Source organism: Ursus arctos, unplaced genomic scaffold (assembly GCF_023065955.2).
Source record: "Ursus arctos isolate Adak ecotype North America unplaced genomic scaffold, UrsArc2.0 scaffold_22, whole genome shotgun sequence".
Lineage (NCBI taxonomy): Eukaryota > Metazoa > Chordata > Mammalia > Carnivora > Ursidae > Ursus > Ursus arctos.
Genome location: NW_026622897.1, coordinates 379915 through 404978, shown reverse-complemented (window position 1 = coordinate 404978; position 25064 = coordinate 379915). Strand labels below are relative to the sequence as shown.

The 25064-nt window shown below is 38.7% G+C and overlaps 1 protein-coding gene across 1 annotated transcript in view; it reads right to left on the bottom strand.

The window, feature by feature from the left end:
• The window catches only part of CEP126 (centrosomal protein 126), an 85593-nt gene that overhangs the window by 27262 nt on the left and 33267 nt on the right, over nt 1-25064 (bottom strand). The window contains exons 3-6 of the mRNA XM_026505907.4: nt 21807-21952; nt 17301-17412; nt 6363-6561; nt 1122-3240 (exon numbers count right to left, since the gene is read on the bottom strand). Coding sequence (XP_026361692.2) covers nt 1122-3240; nt 6363-6561; nt 17301-17412; nt 21807-21952 — 2576 coding nt within the window. The remainder of the gene's footprint in view (nt 1-1121; nt 3241-6362; nt 6562-17300; nt 17413-21806; nt 21953-25064) is intronic.

The following is a 25064-nucleotide window of genomic DNA, read 5'->3' as shown; positions in this document are numbered from 1 at the left end:
TAAGAAAAGTGTGGGTGACCACTAAGTGCCAGGACCTGGGGAGACAGTGATGAATTACAACAAAAGCCCGCTGTCCTTAAAATCTCAGTCTAATTAAAGAAGACTTTGAATATTAAATTTTAAACTAGCTCCCTCTTTACATCATCTTAGTATTTACTCATACCTTTGGGAAAAGAAAAGAATTACTTTTCTGATTTTTTCCCAAGTCCTATCTATTTCTCAATAGGCCACTGATTCCCACTGGCAGGAAAATGTGTTTCTAGTTCATTTCCCCCAGAGGAAAAGAGCTTCAGGAGGAGTTAGCCGGCTACTATGGGTAATTCTAAGGCGTTCTACGGGGGGCTAGTCTTCAAACTGTTTAAAGGAATACCATCACTTTTTATCCACATGAAAACCAGCTACATAAGGGATAAAAGTAGGGCTGCCAGTCTTTTGGAAAGGGAATGGGAGGGTTAAGCACACCTATCATTAGCTTATACCTATTCAATTTAACAAATATTTTATATAATAATATTTTTTATTATATTATGTTAGTCACCATACAGAACATCCCTGGTTTTTTATGTAAAGTTTGATGATTCAGTAGTTGTGTATAACACCCAGTGGTGGGGGGGTAATCAGAAGAGGGAATGAAGCATGAGAGACTATGGACTCTGAGAATCAATTTAACAAATATTTTAAAGAAAAATAAAAGAAAGTACTATAACTACATTTATTTACCTATTTAGAATAATTTTAAAAATATTTTCCACTGTGCATATTTTGACAGGAATTTTGACTCGAATATTGGGGTGATGTAATGACAGAATGATATTGGATAAAAATCAGACCCTATTCTTTGTCCTCCCTCTTTTAAACTAACAAGAAAAGTCACAGGAAGAAAATGGAGGCTGGCAAGTTTCTAATTTTAGTTGAGTGCGGGTTGGGTGGTTCTTTTAAAAGCTCCAGCTAGACGGACGAGGAGAGAATGTTCAGGGAGGGACGCTGTTTCTGTACAAGCTAAGCTATGATTGAATACTGTATCTCCAGGGTGCACGTTGCTGTGCCTCAATAAGAAAAATTTCACAGGAACTTAAAACGTTGTACAATTTATTTGTAAAAATATATAAGTTTATTCTTACCAGCAGCCTTTTCATTTTGACCCAGAATATCCTTCTGTCTTTTCCACAAGGGAACGGAGTCTTCTCGAGCAGTTCTCAGAGTCACGGAGGGATGGCTTTCTTCAACAGGACACCGGTGGGCGGAGTGTGAGGTCCCATCTTGCAGGACCACCACTTGAGTGCCATCTGAACCGTTTACTTTTGCTAAAGTTTGGCACTCAGAAGAACAACATGGAAGAGAAGGCATCATAGTGACGGAGTCCGAACAGGCATCTGTGGGTGGAGAACTACTTTCCTGATTCCAGTGATTGAACCTGTGTTCCTTTGGAAGCACATGTTTTGAAGGAAAATAGTTACGAGTAACCACGTTTTGAGAATTCTCAAGTGTCACTGGTTGACACTGAGACGCTTGCATACTTTTACCACTCCTAATCTTTGACGGAGACTGAGGAGGAGGATGAGGCACAATCAGTCTACCCTGAGCTTGTGAAAGTCTGGTGGCTTTGCTGGCAGACTGGGGCCGAAGGCCGGTGCCTTTTCTGTGCGCGCACACAAAGGCTGACTGCACCTGAGCAGATCTTGTTCTTCTGATCACTCTCGCACCACCTCGTTGTGGATTTGCTTTCTGAGCTTTAGAACCACCACCGTGTACAGGGGCTTGAGTTCCCTCTTTCTTTGAGGGTGGCCAGGCTTGTTTAGCAACGTTATAACCTGAAGGCATAAAACAGTTCAGACGCGCATGGTCTGTTGCAGGTTCTCCTAAAGCAGCGACCTTTTCAGAGACAGAACCCTCCTTGGGCTGCGTTCCATCAGCAGGACCTACAGCACAGGCAGGAACTCTAATTACCTTGCTGGCAGCACCACTTTTAGTCTGAATGTGGAAAGGCTGAGACCACTGTTGACATAGTTCTATTCTGTTCTTCAGTGAATGACCGTCTGCAGCATTTTTGTCTGTATCTCCAGTTTCGTCAAACCACCTCAGTTTTTTAATAGTCTTCGGAATTTCTGTACCTTTTTCTTTTGTTAATTCAATACTATCTCTGATAGCCGCTGCTTTTTGATTTCCTAACTTAAAGCTATGGTTTATAACTAGTGCCTTGAAACAATTGTGTTCGTATTTAGATTCTTTTTTTAAAATACCTTTCAGAAACCTCACACCATTTCTCTCAGGAGTGTTGTATTTCATCTTCTTGTGCTGACCAACTAAGTCACAGTTAGAAATTACGGTAGACACTGATATTGATGTTTGGGCTATTTTGTGTTTCTTATCGTTTGAATCAGAGTTGTGAGGTATATAGACAACTTGAAAATCATCCGAAAACAAAGGCAACTCTTCCTTATTACAATGAAAATATTTTAACTTCTCATCTTTAACATCTGTCAATTCTCCTAACGTATCAGAACACTGCACCGGGTCGACCTCTTTTATATGTAGACTGCTCTTCGGTAAAGGCCTAGCTGACTGCATATTACATGGCAAAACTATACGTGTTGCCGTAGGTACAAATGAAGTAGGTCTGTTTTCTTGTGTTAATTCAGAATTGTTCCCTTGGTCTGAAAACGTAGCCATTCCCTGTGTTAAACGATCTGGACTGGCCCAGACTCTGCTAAGTTTAAATGTTGGGCTCTCAGTGACAAATGGTCTCTCCCTTTGGAATGTTCCAGAAGATGAGTCAGTAGTCCTCATAGTGCTAGTTTCAGAGACTGCTTTGCCTTTTCCATCTTGTACAAATATAGTTGGACTATATACAAAGGCTACTGAATTATCAGCACTATTTGTCACTCTTTCCACAGGTGGATTTTGTTCCTTACTGTTAAAACATTCGCAGGAAGGCAGAACATCAGGTTTACTTACACTATCTGAGAAAGGTGTGACGGTCTGAGTATCTGGATCACTTACATTTATGAGCCAATTATTGATATGTTGACTTTTAGAGAATGCCAGTTTATCTTCATCACAGCAGCTTACATTAGTTGATTGCAGATTTACTGATTTGAGAGAAATGGAATCCTTCTGGTTTGATGTGGAAGGCTCCTTGTTAAGTGTTAAGTATATTTCTTCATGTTCCCCAGCCTCAAGACTGTCTATACTTGAGAGGGTTTCAGAATTTGTTATTTGATTAACTTCATCACAAAATTTCTGAAAGGAAAAAAAAAGGAACAGTTATATAGCTTAGAACTTTTAAAACATCAAAATTAATGATTCGACACACCACTGTTACTGAGCCCTACTGTCCGTGGCATGTAAAATAAAGTAATACACTATAAACAGTGTAAGTATCTAAATAATCTACATCCCTGCAGTAGTCCTCAAGAGTGAAAAGAAGGGAGCCAACAAAGACTTACAATAAATGGTGTTTGCTTTAATTTCTACGCCTAAAGTAACTACCTAATTATTCTAGCCACGGTTATAGCTTAGAAAATAATTTTACTATTGCTATTCCATTTGGAGTTTTGAGTTTCTTGAAGGTTTTATAACACCATGTGAAATTCTGAAAAATAGTTATTTACAAAGGGTATTTTTTTCCCTGAAAGCTTCACTGGACTTGAGGGAGGCTCGTGAAAGCTCTGTGGCCCTAATGTGAGTTTCCTGTTGGTAGGGCTGCATCTTCGGAGAGCAGGTAACCTCACGGCCTACACTGTGGGGTTCTAGACTCTGACTGCATATTACAATCATGGGAAGAGTTTTGTAGAAATAACCACGCCTGGGTCCTGCTAATTAAATACTCGGATGGGGTCCATGTATTTGTATTTTTATTTTAAAGTACTCCAGGCAATTCTAATAAGGATGTAGAATTGACAATTACTGATTTTAATGAGCCCTTTTTTGGGACTTAGAACAGTAATAATTTCTATGAATTTCATAGACATTGTCATCATTATTTCAATGAAATTTCATGGAACTTGTCTGTCTTTAATAAAATTTCATGATCACTTCAAAGTGTGGTATGTGTTTAAAGATATTTCTAATTTTTCACATATACCTAGAATGCATTAATTTATATCACATGTAAATAAATACATTCAAGAGGATTTTAGATTGTAAATCTTGTCAAAGAGTTAAATGGACTCAAAAGAAAGGAAATGACTGTCCCTTAAGATTTTTGACAAATTTTAGAAAATTTAAATATTCTGATACTGAACAAAAATATATTATTTTTCTAGCCCATTAAATAAATGAAGAAGCCCATGAAATCAATTACAGAATAAAAATATTTTGTTTATATACTTAATGCTTATTGATATATTATCACAAAATAAATTTTGAAAATGACTCACAAGAGTTTGATATTACTAGCATTTATCACCTACTTATCACATCGTCAGTGCTCTGGTGTCTGTTGAAAGTGATGGCCACTCAGCCTACCAGGAGAACAAAACAGAGCACACTCTCGACAGTGCCTTTCTGCGCTGAGCTGCTTTAACAGACAATCATAAGGAAACCCTCGAGGCCTTCCTGGAGATGACTGCTACAAGATTAAGAAGAAATCTGAGTTTGAGGGGCTTTCTAGATGTATGTGTGATGTTCATGGCTCTGAGACTTTTGTTGTTACAGGTCTGTGATGGCCTCATACCCCAAAGCACCTGAAAAGAAGTTTAGCAAATTCTGATTTCACTAAACTATACTTTTTGCCCCCAGATTTTTTCTCATCACTAAGAAATGAAACAATATGATCAGCTTGAACTTTTGCTTGTAAGTTATTGATATGCAAACTGTACTAGTTTATACTTTGTGTTTCAGTTTTAAAATCAACGTCATTGAGGTAGACTTATCTACCAAATGCACCCATTTTAAATGTCTAGTTTGATGGATTTTGACAAATTATTCACCCATACACACCATTTCAAACAATCCATAGAATCTTTCCATCTGCTGGAAGTCCACACCTAACCACCACTAACGACCACTAATCCGCTATCACCACAGATCTGAGTTATCGTCTGATAACATTTTCCTTCAGCCTGAAAAACTTCGAGGGGCATTTGTTAATCATGCAGATGCTGGTGGAGGGTGGGGGTGTTCAGCTCTTGTTTGTTTGAAGATGCCTATTTTGCCTTCGTTCCAGAAGGATATCATCAGCTGGATACAGAATTCTAGGCTGGGAGTTTCCTGATCTTAGAACTTTAAAAATGTCTTCTGGCCTGAAATTAATGCGGTCTGTCTTATCTTTGTTCACCCACATGCTATGGATCTTTTTTCCCCTCTCTAGATAAACTTTTACATTTTTCAAAATAATTTTTTAAGTTTGAGTGTGGTTGACACAATGTTACATGAGTTTCAGGTGTACAACACAGTGACTTGACAAATCTACACATCATGTTGTGCTCACCACAAGTGTGGCTGCCTCTGTACCCACATGACACCATTGACTACATCCCTGTGCTGTGTAGCTTAAGTTAATGTTGATGTGCCTTTTGCAGGGGGTGTGGATTTTTTTTGAGGCTTGTCCAAAGATTATGTCAGGTAGAAAGCCTATGTGATTATAGGGCTTACCTCATTTGTTTTCCTTTTTTTAGGATCATATCCTATATTGCCTATATTGTCTCATGTCTAAAAATAGCTGTTTCATATGTTTTATTCAGAATTATACTTGTTTATGGCCCAAAGTCATTTCATCATTGCCAGAAGAAGCCTCCTGCTTTCCGTTTTTTTGTTTTGTTTTGTTTTGTTTTGTTTTTAAAGTCTTGTCATTATTACTTAGTTACTGGATAAATCAGGCAAAGGTTAGGAATTTAATCTTGATATCAGCCTACTAAAAACATCATAAATGTGTGTAATTACTCATGAAATGTAAAGTGCATGAACATTTCAGGAAAATCAGCTGAAATCCATATTTTGTGGGGGGAAAAAAACTGAGTGCGTGACCAGAGATAGAACAGAAATGTCATTTCTAGTTGATTGTGACATATTTTCATTAAGAACCTAATGTCCACATGTATTATAATTTTCAGGGTGCTTTTTATAATCCAGTCTCTAACAATGATACTTATACTACATTGTAGTTTTAAATAGCTTTCATGTTTGATCGGAAAACATTCATAGAGCATATTTTTCCAAATATGAGATGGAAAAGGAATAGAGAAAGCAGGGTGAAAAATGAGCAAAAGGTAGAAAAATCTAAACAATTATTTCTGTAGTTTCGTGATGGATTTGTGTCGACTCATTCACGCCCTATCCTTGGTTAATGGTGCAGATCACTGCAGAGATGGGACAGAATTATTACTAGGTACTGAAATATTAACGTATTTACAGTTTCATACTTGCAAAGTGCTTAGATGCTGATCTTCTAGGAGTTTCTGAGTTTCTTCCAGTTTAAGCTGGAACGCATCTTTGTTAGTAGCCAAGTTTGCCCTGTTGTTTTCCTTCATTTCTTTACCACAATTGATTTTGGATAAGAGATGTTTCTGATGCTTGTGACCATTTTTTGACAATGATGAAGGCAGGGCATTATCTATAGCTCTGTGAACCATACATAAAAAATATTTAGTACATTTAAATAAAGTTAACCTCTCTCTATCTATACAAGTGACACATTTATGTTGTATGGGTGTGTGTGTGGGTCTGTGCTCAGATAATCACATTTAAGGGTTTTGGAATGGGAATTTAAGGCAGTCAATAGTAGAATAAAAATGATTGTGGGATTATAGTGCCAACAAAACACTCCCCCTTCATGTAGGAATACCCAATTATTCATGGCTTTGGTTATTATTATTAAGTTCTATTTCTCTATTGTTTGGGACAGATGTAGAAGGAATTCCTGTAGATACGTAGTCATTCCCTCATTCTGTAAGAGCATTCCTATCTGGATAAAAACGTGCTGCACTACCCTTAGTTCTGAGTTGATGTTATAGCTGGTAGGTGTTCCCGTAACCCACATGAAGTTGGTTGAAGAGTCAAGCAGATAGAAAATAGGAAAACTGCCTGTTGGCGCAGGCAGGAATTTCCATCCTACTTTACTAGGTTTGGAAGCCTGGCTCTTCCTTGATGGAGGAGAATACACACACTTGTTTTCAGTGGTATCACGAACACAAGCATGGTTTTCAGGCCACACAAGGGCTATCTTCAGTGCAGGGTCTGCCTGTAGTGTCCTGAAGTGCCACCCACCATTTTCTACTGGAACTTTGCGTCTTCTGGAAACGTCTAGCAAGTTCTATCTCAGCACATGTACAAAGTGAGAAGCGAGGAGCAGAGGAGCACTGTTCTGGGGGGCTGGGCAGGAAGTGTATCAAACAGCCGACTGCTGCTGCACTACACCCAGCAGTGTGATTCCCAAGAGCATTCAGTCCCAGCTCACTTCAGTTACTCCTATTTAATGAGGATAAAAAGGTTTGGAGGACACGTGGCCACAGGTAACACATACCTATCTCCAATACACATATATATCTTTATCTGGACAAACTGGAATAGTCAAGGTCCATAGTTACTAGATTCCAGCCTATCTTTTTTGTGACCACAGGGAGGTCACAGACAGCAACAAGGATTTAACACAAGTTCCTGAACGCTGAGAGTATGTTTTTCTTTTAGGCTCTCCTACTCTCACAGATTCCTTCCCCTTCAGTCACCCTTCCCAAACAAAATATTGCTAAATCTACAAAATATCTAATAAACCCAATATTTACCTTTAAAGTTGACGTCTCTCAACTTTTTCTTCTCTATTTCTTTCTTCTCTACTCCACTTGCTTCTCTTCTCTTCTCTACTTTCTTCCCCCAGTGAGGAGGATTGAGGGGATGAACAGGAATAAAAGGAGAGGGGGAAGTAGGAAGTGAGGGAGAGTAAAGCTTGGGGGGAAAGGAGGAAGACACAGGATGGATTGGAGAGGAAGCTGAATAGAGAGAAGAGGAAAAGAAAGGAACAGATGAAGAAGGTAAGGATGGAGAGGCAGGAGAGGAGGGTAAAGAAGAGGAAAGGATAGAGGAAGAGGAAGAAGACCGCACAGGAGATGAAGAAGGTGTGAAAGTGGAAGGCGATGAAGACCAAGAAGAGCATGGGGAACGACAGGGAGGTAGGTGGGAGTGAACTGAGGCAGGAGGATGTTCTACGAAGGCCTGGGGCAGATCTGACAATGTGGTGGTTTGCGGAACAGACCGCTGGGCTGACCAAAAAGGATCTAAGGTAGCAGGATGTTCAGGGAACGGACTGATATCAGAAAGAGCGGGGACTGGTTGATGAGGGGGGTGACTGGATAAACAGGAAGGCTTCAAAACAGGGAGAGCTTCCAAAGGGGTTGGGGAAACAACCAGTCGAGCTGGAAGGGAACGACGAATGAGGGCAGGCATTAGAGTGGCCTGAGTAGAACGCTGTGGAGGGAAATGTTTGGGTCTGAAAGTTTTGTAAAATAACTTGCTCTGTGTGTCAGAATCAGGGAGGACTGTGGAACTTCGGGGTGGGTGGGGTAGATGGTCAGGTGGGCCAGAAGGAATTGGGGCTGGTAGGTGTGGGAAACTGCTGGGGAAGCTGGGGGTAACTGGGGCTGGAGGGTGAGGAAGATATTTGACTGGGTAGGACGGTAACAGGGCTGGTATAGAGGTCTTTGGGAGAGCAGAGGGGATGGATGGACGAATAGGGAGGGTTTGGGGCTGGTTGGGGGCAGAGACAGCTGGATAGCTGGGAAGAATCTGGGAATGGTGGGACAGCAATGGGGCCCGTGGAGGAGGCAGCTGAACTGTTAAGTAGGGATAAGGTGTGGAGACAGCTGGACAGGCAGGAATGGATCTGCACAGGTGGAAAAGCATTTGGACAGGCAGGTAGAGAGACAGCCTTATTAAGATGTTATTTTTGTTGTGGATGCTTATTAGGCTGTCTCTAGGCTTTTGATTCATAGTATATTTTTGTCCTGAGCGTCCATGCGTGTGTTCTTCTGATCAACCAGGGTCCTCTCACATGTGCTGACAAATGTACGTAGCTTATTCACGGTCCCCTTTTCTGATTCCTCTCAAGAGTATTTTCCCCTCTCAGGAGTCTGGTAGTCATACAGATAATGAATATGGGCTAGAAAATCTGGTTTAAATTACTGGTACAAAGGGAAAATAGAGGTCAAATAGGTCACTGCTCAGCTCTGGCCAGATTTCTCAGGGTTGCATGTGGTTCAGGATCAATTGTGTCACCACAAATACATGGATATTGGAGATAGATATCTGATAATATCATTTTAAAAGTATAAAAATTTAATATGGGGAAAATATAGGTTCTTTTGCCTTATATCTATCAGAAGGGTGAAGTATATTATCTTTGTGATAAGGATTTGGTTGTGATGGAAGGCTGATTACTTGCATTTTTAATGTTAGTCCCTTATTAATATTCTTATATATCATTATCTCCTGAGGCAGCTTCTATTTTCATGTGGATATATTCTTTGATTGGTCTTAGGCTTTAGCATTGAATACCCTCTAGTTTTTCATACAATTTTTTTGCCTTTAGATGATCACATTACCAACATCTTAAATTATTTTTATCTGCCATTAATAGTTTCCACATTAGAACAATTGTTTATGAGTACTGATGGAATCAACTACTTTGGATGCTCCCTGTTTCCTGCCATTACTTTATTCCTTAACACATTTTAGGTTTATATTCCACATATAATGGATTTTTAATGTGACAATAGCTGATCAATATTTGTAGCTTAATCATATTTTCAATAAATAGTACACATATTTCTGTTAACCTAACACCTGATTCTTAATATTCCAATATTTCATATTTGTATAGCATTTTATAACTTACAAAGCATTTTCATACATATCATTTAATACTGTTAGTTATCTGTGGAGAGAAGTTCAACATTTTAATAAGTAAGCCAAAATGTTCTCTCTGTAAATTGTAACATTTGTTGTTTCCAAATACATAACATCTATTGTGTGTGTGTATACAGATAGGTGTACATAGTCATAATCAAAATAGTGCATCACAATAATAAGTGAAAACTGTGTACTCTAACTTAGAACGGAGATCATCTCTCGTAAAACAAAATGACGTATGCTATTTAGTGGTCCCAGCACAGATCCGGGTCATGCTAACTCTACGTTTGTGCGCTACAAGGAAATCAAAGTGGTTTTGACACTTTATCTCTTCTAAGACTTTAAGGAACTGTACAGTGTTGAGCAAAAATAGTCTATACTTCCATTCCTAGCACTAAAGAGCTTTTTTAATTGAAAATATCTAACAACACAAAGGATGACAATTGATATGCACAAAGAGAAACCTGTGAGGAAAACCGGTATACAAAAGTGCACATTATTTTTGTACTAGATGATTTGGAATTTTTATTACTCTAAATTCCCCCTCTAAATGTCTGTCATCTTCCCTTCCCCACAGAGTACTCTAAAGTTATACTGCCTTCACCCCCGCGACTTCCTTGGCCACTGCTGTCTGGCATCCACCTGTGGCTCCGAGATACGGCTTTTGCTCATGATTAACTAAAAACAGACACTACAGGACCGCTGTCTTTCTGAATTTAATTCCCTTGGTTTGCATGTCATTGTGCTTTCCTGGTTATTTTCCTACTTCTCCAATTGTTCCTTCTCAGGTTCTTTCTTGAGCTCCTTTCTTTGCTTGTCCTTTATATGCTAGAATTTCTTTTTTATAGTAAACTTTAAAGACTTTATTTCCATGTCATTCACTTATACTTCTTGGAATGGGAATATATACATTATTCACCAATAAATGCTTAATGCTTTAAATTTACAATTACCCTATTTGTAGAAACTTGAACATTATTCCAATTAAATGAAAAAAAAGTACAAAAAATTTCTTTTGTTCTTACCATTGAAATGTATTTTAAAACATTTTTATAGCAGCCAAAACCTTTAACCCAAAATTGAGAACTGCAGTCTCATAAGCATAACAAAATGGCCACAATCTACTTAATTATCTTGGTTATTAACAGTGGGGAAAGTGTGGTGGTCCCTAAATAAGAAAACACAGACTGACAACTGGGATGGATTCTCTTCTGGACACTCAGAACTCCATCCCTGATCATTAGTTTTATTTCATCGTAACAGACAATTGCTGCAACTTTAACAAAAAGTTTAAATGGACTCTTGGTGTTTATTATTGGTGATGTTTGCTACGATTTACGAATGCCAAAAATGAGAATCAGGAAATGATCCACAATTTAAAAATCCTAAGGGACTGACTGCTACACAGTGTAATCTGGTGCTCCATATCAATAGTGTTTTTGAATTAGATGGTATTTTTTCACAAGCAAACACCTTGTTAAATATCTGGTAAACACTTTGCAATCACAGTAAGTGCTGGGAGACGAAGTTCCAAAGAGAATTAATGTGATTTGCTTAACCTAACGTTGCAAGACAAATCTCAGGCATAATCAAGATTAGGAACTCAATCTGTTGGTCCCCACAGCCCTAGGGGAAGCTCATCTCTATACGGGCACCATCTTATTAAGACTTGGTACTTTGCTTCCAAAATCCAGAGAGTAGCTAAACATTGCAATGGACTGTTGCTTTATAAATGATCTGTTAAATATACTTGTGAAACTAAAAAAAATTTTCCAAAAGGTCAAAATAGATATAATTATTTTATCTCCTTACTCCAGGTAATTCTGTTAAAAAAAAATACTGACTGAACTCCAGTTTTAATTTATATAGTTTTGGTGTAAAAGTGAATGTACTGGGGCGCCTGGGTGGCTCAGTCGGTGAAGCATCTGCCTTCAGCTCAGGTCATGATCTCGGAGTCCTGGGATCGAGCCCCACATTGGGGTTCCTGCTCAGTGGGGAGTCTGCTTCTCTCTCCCTCTGCCCCTCCCCACTGCTCATTCTCTCTCTAAAACAAATAAATACTTTTAAAAAAGCTAATATTGAAAAAGCTAGTATTGAAATCCAGTAAAGTTTTGAACTTTCATCTAAATTAACAAAACAACTATTCATTTTGGTGAGTTTTTACAAGGTGTACTTTTGACCTGAAGAATCACTTTTTTTATTATGCTGGAAGTTTTGAGAGCTCTGTGACCTTCTTCTTTGCTTATCTATCCATACTCTCTGTAACCTAGAGGACTGAATCAACCATAGATAGCTGATACCAAGCTACAGCTTTGGTTTTTCCCGAGTGTGGTAATTCTTATTACTGGACGTGTCTCTCCCATGGACCTCGGCATTATCCATATGGAGCCATTACCAGGAATACTGGTTCCCGTGTGGAACACGGGGTTTCTGGCCAGGGCGGCCATACACCCACTCCTGTGATCTTGTTTCCTTGTAGCCAAGCTGTCATGTGCGGGGAGAGGGGCATAGCAAAGACTGACTGCTTTGTGGTCTGCCAGGAGGATTCCTTCCATTGAAGAATGTTGCCTACTGCCGTGAAATGTTTTCTGTCCTCTAACTGAAGCCAAACATGGCTTGCTGGGAGTTTCACTGTGTAGCTGAACTCACGAACCATGTCTTTAACTTTATTCATTCATTGGCAATTATCATATCTAGATCCGTGGCTGAGAGTTCTTACCATGGGAAATTGTCTCAGGAATATCCCATAAGTGTCTCAGACTTACAACTTACTATCCTCTTTTCAGTCACTCCCTCCTTCAAACCTCTTCTTCCCTAAAAGTTCTTATGGTTTCACTACCTGTTAACTGACCAATCCCAATCTCCAGTCATGCTTCACTCCTTCTGAACACCTTCCAGTTCTTAAACAGTTACCAAATCATGTTGATTCCACCTCCTAAATAGCTCTCAAGAAGTCTTCATTTTTATTAACTGACATATCACTTTAGCTGATTCTCCCACCTTTAGCTGTACCCCACTCCTTCCCATTCTGGCAGTATTTCTAAAGTATAAATGTTGATTGCTTGCTTCAGTAATTATTTATAGAACAAACTCTTAACAAGGCTCTTCCTGAGTCAACTCATGGCTTCCTTTCCAATTAACCTGTCTGCTCACACCTCCCCTTCCGACTGTGCATGCTAGCAGGACTGAGCTACGTTCACTGCCCTCAACACAGCATGCCCTTTCATGCCAGCACACCTTTCCCCACACTACCTGCTCCCCCATCTGGAGTTCCCTCTTGGTGTTTGTCTCTGACGAATAGCCTCCTCATCTACTGACTTAGGTCAAGTTCATACTCTCGGAGGTGTGTCCACTACGTCAGGGATGTTCCTCCACTCATAGTCTTTACCGAACGCCTCCAACATGCACAGCACTGAGACAGGAACTACAGGGAATACCTGCGTGTGTACCATTTAGCCACTGTTCCCTAGAATATCACAGTCTGGTTGGGGAGACATAACTACATATAAAAATGATGCAACAACGTATACAATCACGACTTTCAAGTGTATTTCTACAGCCTGGATCTCTCATTTCATTTTAGGGCCAATTGTTTGTATACATTTCTACTTGAATATTTATCCCCTCAATTCAGATGCCTGAAATGAAATTGCAAATGAATCTTGCCAAACTTGCACTGTTTCCTTTTGTTCTTTTTCTTTTTAAAAATTTTTTTATAATAATTTTTTATTGTTATGTTAGTCACCATACAGTATATCCTTAGTTTTTGATGTAAAGTTCCATGATTCATTACTTGCGTCTAACACCCAGTGCTCCATGCAATATGTGCCCTCCTTAATCCCATCACCGGCCTATCCCAGTCCTCTACCCCCCTCCCCTCTGAAGCCCTCAGTTTGTTTCCCAGAGTCCATAGTCTCTTATGCTTCATTCCCCCTTCTGATTACCCCCCCTTCATTCTTCCTTTCCTTCTCCTACCGATCTTCCTGCTATTTCTTATGTGCCATAAATGAGTGAAACCATATGATAATTGTCTTTCTCTGCTTGACTTATTTTGTTCTTTTTATTTTTAAAGTCAACAGATTCCCTCAATCATCAAGACTCAAAATTCTAGCTTCTTTGGTCTCTTTTGCTTCTTTTCATTTTCTTTATCCCATCATACACCAAACTCATAATCTAATTTCCATAATCTATTTCTATGAAATGTCTTTTCCTTCTATCTTTCCTTTTGACTTCACTACTACTACCCTTTTAACATAAGTCCTTTCAAATTCATGGCTGGATACCTCCTGATTTTCCTGCCACTGATCACTCCATGCTCCATGTTTTATACTTCTATCTGGTCAACATTCTTAAATCCTCTTTCTTACATCACTTCTCTGTACTGTGAAAAGGTGTTTGCACCCTTCCTTCTCTTATCCTTTCCTTCTAACCACTCAAAATATTTTTATTCCTTCACAGACCTATCATTTCTCACTATTCAAAACGGTACTATTCCAGTTTAAGCTGTGATGATCTATCCTTTGGATTATCCCATTAATCTTCTCTTGTCCCCTAGCCTTCAGTTTCTTTCCATCCTTTTCATTCTTCAACATTCGCACCAATTATCTTTCTAAAATGATAAAGAGGATTATATCAGTCCCTCATTGGGGGGCCTGGGTGGCTCAGTCAGTTAAGTGCCTGCCTCCCGCTCAGGTCATGATCCCAGGGGCCTGGGATCAAGCCCTTGGGTTGGGCTTCCTGCTCAGAGGGGAGTCTAGTTCTCCCTCTGCCTCTCCTCCACACCCTGCTCCTGCTCTCTCTCTCAAATAAATAAAATAAAATAAAATAAAAATCAGTCCCTGAGTAAAAACCTTCACTGCTTCTCTACTAGTTATAGTAAAAGGTGCCTTCAAACTTTCCAGCTAGACATAAAAACATTTCACACTGGATCTCAATCTACATTTCTAGATTATCTCCTGTCCTCCTAGCAACACATCCTACAGTCCTGCCACTCTGAGCAAGCTCTCTGTCCTTAGGGGTCTGTGCCTTTTACAACACTGTAGGCCTGGACATGCTCAACCCAACCTATGCTTCCTCATTAGACAATTGGTATTCATCCTTCAAGCCTTCCCAACTTGACATTTCATACTTGATCACTTCGCTAATACCTCTGTAACAGTCCCCCTTACACGTATTACACGTATATTATCATGTAACTGCAGAGCTGTCCTGAGAGGAGAACTACATCTCACTCAGCCATGCTGATCGCTGTGAGGCTCAAAAGATGAAAGTAAGACACTCAGCACGGTTAGCCTCCTCCAACTTCTGCACTCAGCTCTGTTACTCATCAGTTTGATGTCATCTTTCAGACTGTTGTTCTATCACTCTTTTCCTTTCATAAACAAACTTTTACCTTTCTCTCTGTTCCTTTTCAACCCATGGCAATCTCTTTTCTGTCCTCATCCTGTCACTGACACTGCTCTGACAGAAGTCCCCAGGGTGACAGTTTATTGTGAAACAGAGTGGACACACTGCCTCCATAGTGGATACTCTCTCTTTTCCAGATTCACTTTCCATGCTTCTCCACTTGTCTCTGCTTGGCAGAGACTAAATGGTCCTTTGCCTTTTGATTTATGGTTCATTTTGGCCAATGGAAGGCACTAGAAAGAGTCAGGGTGACAGAAGAAAGAAGTTTTTGATCATTAGTCTTCTAGTTTCCACTGTGCTGGGCTCCTCCACCGAGGACACAGTTCTGTCTGGCAGCCCCCTTCTGTGGCTACCCATGTCTCCAGGTCAGGTTTGTGGGGGTAATACTGATTCTGTGGTGGTCAGTTCTTGGGGGGCTCCCCATCCTGTGCTGGCTTTCCACTTCCTTCATTAACCCGTCTCCCATTACCCCTTTTAAATGGGCCACGTGTTTGAGGCCAGGATAGCAGCTTGCGTGACTGATTCCCTAGAAGCCATTTGATCTCTATAAACTGTTTTTTTTTCCCAAGAAACTCTATCCTTCTTTAGTTTCCATGATACAACCCTCTCCTAGTCCTGTATCAACCTTTCTGCTCCTATTTGTAGGCTTCTTTCTTCTACTTCCTTAAATGTGGGTGTTTTCAGGGCTCTGTCCTAGACCGGGTCATCACAGTACACAACCTCCGTGGCTGTGTCTCATCCACCATGTAGTGTTCAATGACCTTAAGCCTGGATCTTTCTCTAGACTTCTGAACTCATATAATTTCAATTACATATATTGAAATAACCTCCTGTCTTGTTCTCTTCCAATCCATTATTCACATTTGTTCACAGTAGATTGGAATGATATATTAAAAAAGAAAAGCTGATCTTACCACCCATCTACTGAAGATCCTTCACTCACTCCTCTTGAACTCTCAAGAGAAAGTTTCTATTCCTTAGTGTACAGATGCTTTTACTCTCCAATCTCCTGCCTAGCCAAGCTACTGGTACTGTGCACACTCCAACCCCTAGAACACACATTCCTTCCGTCACTCTTGGCCCTTGCACACGCTCATCCCTCTGTCTGGAGTCCCAGGGCCCATTTGTTTCATAACCAATTTCTATCTTCAAAGCTCTGTTGAAGACTCTTCTATTCCATGAGGTCCTTCCTGAACTATAATAAAGACTGAGAAAATGAATTTAATTGTTTTTAGCTCTGATCAAGGGAACTATTGGCCACACACAGTCTAAAAATGGAAGTACTTCAGTAAATAACATTATGTACAGGTAAAATATTAACATAATTAATGTCTGAATTGTAAATGTCTTTATATAAATAAATATTATATAGTATTGTCATTACTCATTTGGTAGTATTCTATACTTTTTGAAGCACTATTTTGCTTCTCTCCTAGATTATAGACTAGGAATTGTATTTTACAGTATAATATTTCGCCACAACCCCTTTACAATGCTTGACCTAGTGCTATGCATGTTGTAGCTTCAATAAACATTTATAATAAATAAATGGAGAATATAAGATGTCACAGGGTTCTCTAGTTGATCCATGCTACTGCTCCTAGATAATTCACTTAAGCTACCCTGGAGAGGAAGCAGGAGATATTAGCTTTTTCAAGACATCCAAGAAAGATTTTTCCATGAGGAAAAACCCATTTCTACCATAAATTACTCCTTTTATCTAAACTTATATCACTACAATTCAACACAATTTTTTCCTCTCAGTGAAGATAAATAATGAACATTAATATTTTAAAATGGTTTTAGTGATAGTTTCCATAGAAAATTACTCAACATAGGCAGCACTGTAATACCAAAGACAATGAATTAGAATTTTGCCTTATTCTTGAAGCAATTTATATTCTACTCTACCTCAAATTAATCTATGAAAATAAAATAGTAAACTCTACAACAAAGGTGAAGAGTAACTGATGAAAAGGCCTACAAACTCAGCAAAAGAAAGCTATTTAATTATTATATATTAATAATTATACATTATAATAATAATTACTCACCTCCAATTTATTGTTGGTCTGTGGGAAGGGAGGAGGTTTACTTCTGACTTTAAATTGGATTCCTGAATTTGCTTGAGGGCTTCTTCCAATGGAGGAACCGGTTTTTGAAAAACTGAAGGGATAATAAAGAAAAAGCAAATAGTACAGAATCCCTTCACCTTCAATTATCTTTTTATATAATTTAATTGGTCAATAATAAAATACTACTTTAAAACTTTTGTAAAAAGAAAATATTTTTTAGGGTAGTGTAAATATTTTAAATTTAGACATCTAATTCCCCACAGAGAAACTGTTACATTGCCAATATTAAGAATATTTATCTGGGAAAAAACTTTGAGAATTGTCCAGGCTCTTCGTTCTAGCATGCAAACCCCACTATATTTGATCTTGGGATTCCATAGATTTCTTTTTTTTTTTTTTTTAAGATTTTATTTATTTATTTGACAGAGAGAGAGACAGTGAGAGAGGGAACACAAGCAGGGGGAGTGGGAGAGGAAGAAGCAGGCTCCCAGCGGAGCAGGGAGCCTGATGCGGGGCTCGATCCCAGGACCCTGGGATCGCGCCCTGAGCCGAAGGCAGATGCTTAATGACTGAACCACCCAGGTGCCCTGAGGATTCCATAAATTTCTGACAAAATTTACTAATATATTTTTTTTAAAGATTTATTTATTTGAGAAAGAGAGAGCAAGAGCACAACAGTGAGGGGAGGGGCAGAGGTAGAGGGAGAGAATCTCAAGTAGACTCCCTCCCAGAGCGTGGAGCCAGAGGCGGGCTCGATCCCTCAACCCTGACATCATGACCTGACCTGAAATAAAGAGTATGCCACTCAACCAAGTGAGCCACCAGGTGCCCCAAAGTTTATTAATATTCTTATGAAGAAAATGGGAAGGTGTAAAAAAATCAACATTGTTTACTGAGCACTTACTGTTACAGACATTATTTTTAAGCACGCAGTAACTATTAGCTAATTTAATCCTCACTACGGTCTTTGAGGCAGATGCTATTTGAATCTCCACTTTGCAATGGAGGAAATGGGCCCAGAGAAATAGCTCGTTCAAGGTCATAGATTCTGTGGACATTTGTCTCCACACTATGCAGCACAGCCTCTAACCCAACTCTGCTTCCCATGTGCCCGCTTCCCCGAAGCCTTCCACTGTGCACTCTGTACTCAGCGTGCTCTGCGTCTCCTACTTCGGTCAGTATTCTTCTCACCTTCTTGCTCCAGGTGAAGCAGCCGTCTTCTAGGGATACTGCTTCTCTTGCGGCCCGCTTCAGTGGGGGTGCTACTTTCCTACCGTCACGTATCACAGACAACCCAAGGCATGGAGGTAGGGTAGCTGAATTTCTAGGTCTCCACTGACACCTCCAAACTGTCTCTCCTCCTCCTTTTTTTAAAAGCCCCTATGTTATCAGACTTTCCCGCTATTGTGACGTTTGTTTTTTACTTTAAAATGCCGAAGCAAAGCCAGTATATTATTATATATGGGTTAGGTCACATTGAACTCTAGATACAGTCCATTTCCTTAATCAAGGGGTGATGGCATTAATGTACCATCAGTTATGACAGGGCTGGCAGGATATTCCAGTCATAAAGGACCAATCCTTTTGAGGCAGATACTACTAAGTGTTATATATCGACTGGTTTTCTAATTAGTATACTCAACGTCTAACATGGGTTTTTATTGGTGAAAGTAACAGCCTGTTGAATAGCTTGATGAATGTTAAAATGGGCTTTCTTTGTTGAAATTAAAGGAATTCAAGACAAGTGCATTTTCCTAAACATATGTTAATCACTCCCTACCTTTACATAAACAGAGAATAAGAATCCAGGGAGGTCTATTTCCTTTACCCTATGGATGACCTCTGAGTCTTGATGTCTGATCAGTCTTGTATCCAACCATTAATACAGGAACATTTCTGAATGTCCAAAGCCAGAGGGCACACAGCTCTGCCTCTGGAATGTGGCTGTGTGTGCCTCGGTAACCCTTTCATACAAGGTGTAGTTAGAGCACCTATAAGGACAGAATGCTGGGACTTCATACTCAGCTTGCGGAACAAGCTGTATTAATGGTCTGTGTCTAGTCATGCAAGATTATGGTCTGAGACTTGCTTTTATTAAGCACCACTCATTGCCGATCAAAGAGAGCCTAGACACTAACTTTAACACTAACGCAGCTCAACAAAAACATTAGACTGAAGAGATAGATGCACCCATATGTTCATCCCAGCATTATCTACAACAGCCTAGAAATGGAAACAGCCTCCATCCATTGATAGATGAATGGATAAGGAAGACATGGTATACATACATGATGGGATATTACTCAACCATAAAAAAGAACGAAATCTTGTCATTTGAGACAAAGTGATGGACTAGCATTATGCTAAGTGAAATAAGTCAGAGGCCAAATACCGTATGATGTCACTTATATGTGGACTCTAAAAAACAAAACAAATGAACACACGAAACAAAACAGACAGACTCAGAGAGAAAGGAAACAAACCGGTATCAAAGGGGGTAAAGATTGAGGGGCTGGTGAAGTGTGAGGTAGCTGAAAGGGATTAAGAGGTACAGACTTCCGGGCATAAAATAAGTACGTCATGGGCATGTGACATACAGCACAGGGAGGAGAGTCAGTAACACTGTCCTCACGTTGTGTAGTGACAGATGGAACTACACTTATTGTGGGGATCATTTACTAACATATAAAAATGCCGAATCACAAAGATGTACACCTGAAATTAACAGGCTATCATATGTCAGTTACACCTCAATGAAAAGAAAAGTGCCTGAGATGAGTTTACCACCACCCATTACTGCTTGTGCTGCTGGTGTCCGAGGACCTCCCAGTGCCTCCCTCTCATTCTCTGCTGATCATGGAAGCCTGTGCTCTTGCAGAACGACCTCAGTTACTCCGGGACCTCTGAGCCTTCCAGTTCTTGTACTCCCACAGTCTTCCGACCTCCTGAGACCCCAATCTGCTGCCCTTCTTTGTAAGAAGGGGGAGAGCCAACTATCATGCTTACCTGCTGAGTCTTCAGTTAACCTTCAGGATTTGGGAATAAATAAACTAATAGACAATTAAGTAAATAGTTGTCTTTCATAGCTTTGTTCTTGCTCTTCATTCATAGCATTGAATTTTCCTGAAGTATTAATTTGATATTTTGTATGGATAATATATTCAGAAGTTAAAAAATATACATGACACACATTTGGAAGTCTCATTTTCCTTGGTCATTTGTATATTCTTTCACTGTTTCTTTATGCAAATATAAGCAAATATAAATATATATTCTAATTTTCCCCTTTACTTACCAAAAGGCAGAATATCATATATTGTGATTTGGACCTTTTTTATGATTATCGATATATCCTGAAAATCCGGGATAGACACAAGTTCTATGAGAGCATAGGGCTTATACAACTTGGGGCCTTTGTTAAGAAAAAATAATGCAAAATTGCTAATATAAAATTAGGTGTAGGGGCCGGGACAGTGAGGACTCATGAAACTCAAGCCTAAGTAGCTTCACAGTAAATCTACTTCTGCTGGAGAACTTCCCACATCACTCCCTTCCCCTTCTTCCTTTCCTTCCTTCCTTTCTTTCTTTTTCATGTTTGCTGAACGTAAAGGTTCTGCCTGTTCGTTCGTTCGTTCGTTCTTTCTTTCTTTCTTTCTTTCTTTCTCTTTCTTTCTTTCCTTCTTTCTTTCTATTTTTTTCTTTCTTTCTTTCCTTTTTTCTTTACTTTTTTTAAAAGAGAAAGCACATGTACGTGAGTGGGGGGTAGGTAAGGTGCGGAGGGAGAGGGAGAGAGAGAATCTTAAGTAGGATCCATGCCCAGTACTCAGAGCCTGACATGGGGCTCAATTTCATGACCCTTAGATCATGACCTGAGCTGAAATCAAGAGTTGGACGCTTAACCAACTAACCCACTCAGGGACCCTGTCCTTTTTTTTTTTTTTTTTTTAAACTTTGACATTTTATAGTTAATTACGTGTTGCTATTTAAGGTATAAAAAATGTAGATCTGGTACCAAAGAATCAACCATCATCGTATTTAAATTCTTAATTGATTCCACGTCTCAGATTGTTAGATTATATTACTTTGTACACTTTCTTTTTTATTTTGTCAGTCTCTTCAATAAGAATTTGAACCAAAATGTGAATAAAATGCCAGAATGAATGTGACGCTAATTTACTGAGCCTAAATATTAAATTTTATTTTTACTACATCAGTTTTAAAAAGACAAAACACTGTAAGCCAGTATGAAGTAGAATAAAACTTGTGAACTTTCAAAATTTACTAATAGGACCAACAAAATATTCTCTAAATTAAACCTAAATCAAATTACAATTTTTCATTTGGTTAAAGTCTTATTGCTCAAAAGGCACATTTTTTAGTTTGAATTTACACTTTCTTTCTTAATTTGTCATTTTATTGTCTACTCAAGTTAAATATGATATGATTTTCATTTTTGCCCTCATATTGTTCCAGAAGTTCAGTTACCTGCTCCCCTCCGTTGTGAAAGAGGAATATGAGCACGCTGGAATTTTTCAGTGACTTCTTCAAACTTCTCTTTTCTTTGTTGAAGTATTTGTTCTCTGATTTGTTGTTCTCTTTCTTCTTGTTCTTTTCGTTTCTCTTCAAAAGCTCTATATGTGAAACACAAAGTAGATAACTGAATGAGGCAATAAGTCTTAAAAATGTGAACACAGAAAATAGTTTCAAACTAATGATTTGTTATATAATGATGTTTTCATATTTCAAAAGTCTACTTACTTAGAAACAACACATTTTAAATTTAAAAAAAAAAAAGGTCCTTAGCTAAGAATTTTTATATCTTCATATGTGGTAATTCCAGAATCTTATCCAGGCACTTTGCAACTAAGGGAAGGCTCTTTAATGGGGGTCTTTCTAATTTCTGGCAGGCCTGCATCCATGTTCCCACCTCCCAAAGCCTGCTGTGGAAGAATTCTTTACTAAAAAGCTACACTATTTTCTGGAATGAGAAAAACGAATTCATTGGTGAAGGAAGAAGCATTGCAAATTATAGGGCAGTCAGGATGATACTACAGATTTTTCTTCTGCTTTTAGACCAGAAGTTTAAAATTGACTATCATATTAAGTCTGAGCTATACTAGAAATCCACACAATTTACATAAAAATTTTGATTTTCACCTTCTCTTGAAAATCTGCAAGATTTGTCAACCCTGGACTCCTATCCCCACATGACTACAAACGCCTGCCAATAACCCTATTTTTCTTAACTTTCCTATTTCATTTATTTCTGACTGCCTGGGCACTTGAATTCATGTTCTCTAGTTTCAACTGTTTCAAAAAAGTAATTTTGTTTGTGGAAAACATGTGCATGTGTGTGTGTGTGTGTGTGTGTTAATAATTATTTTCTGGACGAAGAGAAAAATGAAGAAGGAAAATGGCAACTCACTGGTTAAGAAACTGCCAAGTGGTTCTTCTCTTTGGAATGTATGGGATTGACAGGTGGTAGATAAGAACTCTAAGATTTTTAGTGTCATGGGTTACTATTAACAATCTTTCCAAAGACCTTCATGGGCCAAAGCATTATTCTCATTTAAATAACTCAGCTTTAAGAAACTACAATTCTATGAAGTAGGGTTACAGATCTTCAAATAGTCCTACCCCTGTGGCAGGTAGGAGATAATGCTGTAGTGCCACAGATAGGCACCCCCAAGCCATCTCCTTCAGGAGTCCCCTCACGGTAAGATGAGGAAGTTTGCTTTCACCACTTGGTTCAACATAAAACTGGAAGTCCTAGCCAGAGCAATTAGGCAAGAAAATTAAATAAAAGTCATCCAAAATGGAGAGAAAAAAGGTAAAATGATCTCTGTTCATAGGTGGCACGGGCAGAAAACTTTAAAAGTTCCACAAAAACACTGTTAGAACTAGTAAATAAATTTAGCAAAGTTGCAGGACACAATATCAATACACAAGAATCAGTTGTGTTTCTATATATTAACAATTAAGAATCTAGACAGGTAATTAAGAAAGCAATCCCATTTACAACAGCATCAAAAAGAATAAAATACTTGGGAATAAACTCAGCCAAGGAGGTGAAAGACCTGCACACCAAAAACACAAAATATTGCTGCAATTTTTTAAAAACACACATAAACGGAAAGATATCTTACGTTCATGGATTAGTAGACTTAATTAAAAAATCCATCTTAAAATTCATATGAAATCTCAAGGGACCCCTTAATAGCCACCACATTCTTGAAAAAGAACAAAGGTGGACAGAAAGAATGATTACACAGCATTTGCAGCAACATGGACGGGACTGGAGGAGATTATGCTAAGTGAAATAAATCAAGCACAGAAAGACAATTATCATATGGTTTCACTCATTTATGGAACATAAGAAATAGGAAGATTGGTAGGAGAAGGAAGGGAAGAATGACGGGGAGTAAAGAGAAGGGGGAATGAACCATAAGAAACTGTGGACTCTGGGAAACAAACTGAGGGCTTCAGAGGGGAGGGGGGGGGTGGGGAACGGGATAGGATGGTGATGGTATTAAGGAGGGCACGTATTGCATGGTGCACTGGGTATTATATGCAAACAATGAATCATGGAACATTGCCATCAAAAACTAAGGATATACTGTATGGTGACTAACATAACATAATAAAAAATTATTATAAAAAATAAAATAAAAAATAAAAACTTACCTTAAATTTATAGTAATCAAGGTAGTATAGTACGAGCATAAAGACAGACATATCAATGGAATAGATTAGAGAGCCTAGAAATAAACCCATGTGTAGTCAAATGATTTTCCACAACGGTGCCAAAACTACTTAATGAGGAAGAAACAGTCTTTTTCAACAAATGATGTTGGGAAAACTGGATATCCATATGCAAAAGAATGAAGATGGACTCTTATCTTACAGCATATGCAAACATTAACTCAAAATAGATCAAAGACCTAAACATAGGAGCTAAAACTATGGAACTCTTAGAGAGAAACATAGGGGAAAAGCTTTGTTGGATTTGGCAATGATTTCTTGGATATGATGTCAAAAGCATAGTCAACAAAAGAAAAAATAAATTGGACTACATCAAAATTAAAAGGTTTTATGCATCCAAGAACACTATCATAAGTGAAAAGGCAACTGAGAGAATGGAAAAACATATTTGTAAGTCATATATCTGATAAGCAATTGGTTCAGGAATATATTTAAAAACTCCCACATTTGGATAACAACAAAAATAATCTACTTAAACAACGGGCAAAGGACTTGAACACATATTTCTCCAAAGAAGATATACAAATACCAACAAGAACATGAAGTGATGCTCAACCTCACTAATCATTAGGGAAATGCAAATCACAACTGCAATGAGACACCACTTTACACCCATTAGGGTGGTTATGATAAAAACAAAACAAAACAAACAGAAACTTACAAGAACTTATGAGGATGTGAAGAAACTGGAAACCTTATACGTTGGTGAGAATGCAAAATAGGCAGTTGTTGTAAAAAGGGTATGGTGATTCCTCAGAAAATTACTGGGAATTACCAATATGATCTGGCAATTCCACTTTTGGGAATATACCCCAAAGAAGTGAAAGCAGAGGCTCAAACAAATGTTTATATACTTATGTTCATAACAACATTGTTCACAATAGCCAAAAGGTAGGAACCTTAAGTGTCCCTTGACAGACGAATAAACAAAATGTGACATACATGTACAATTAAAGAGGAAATTCTGACATATGCTACAAC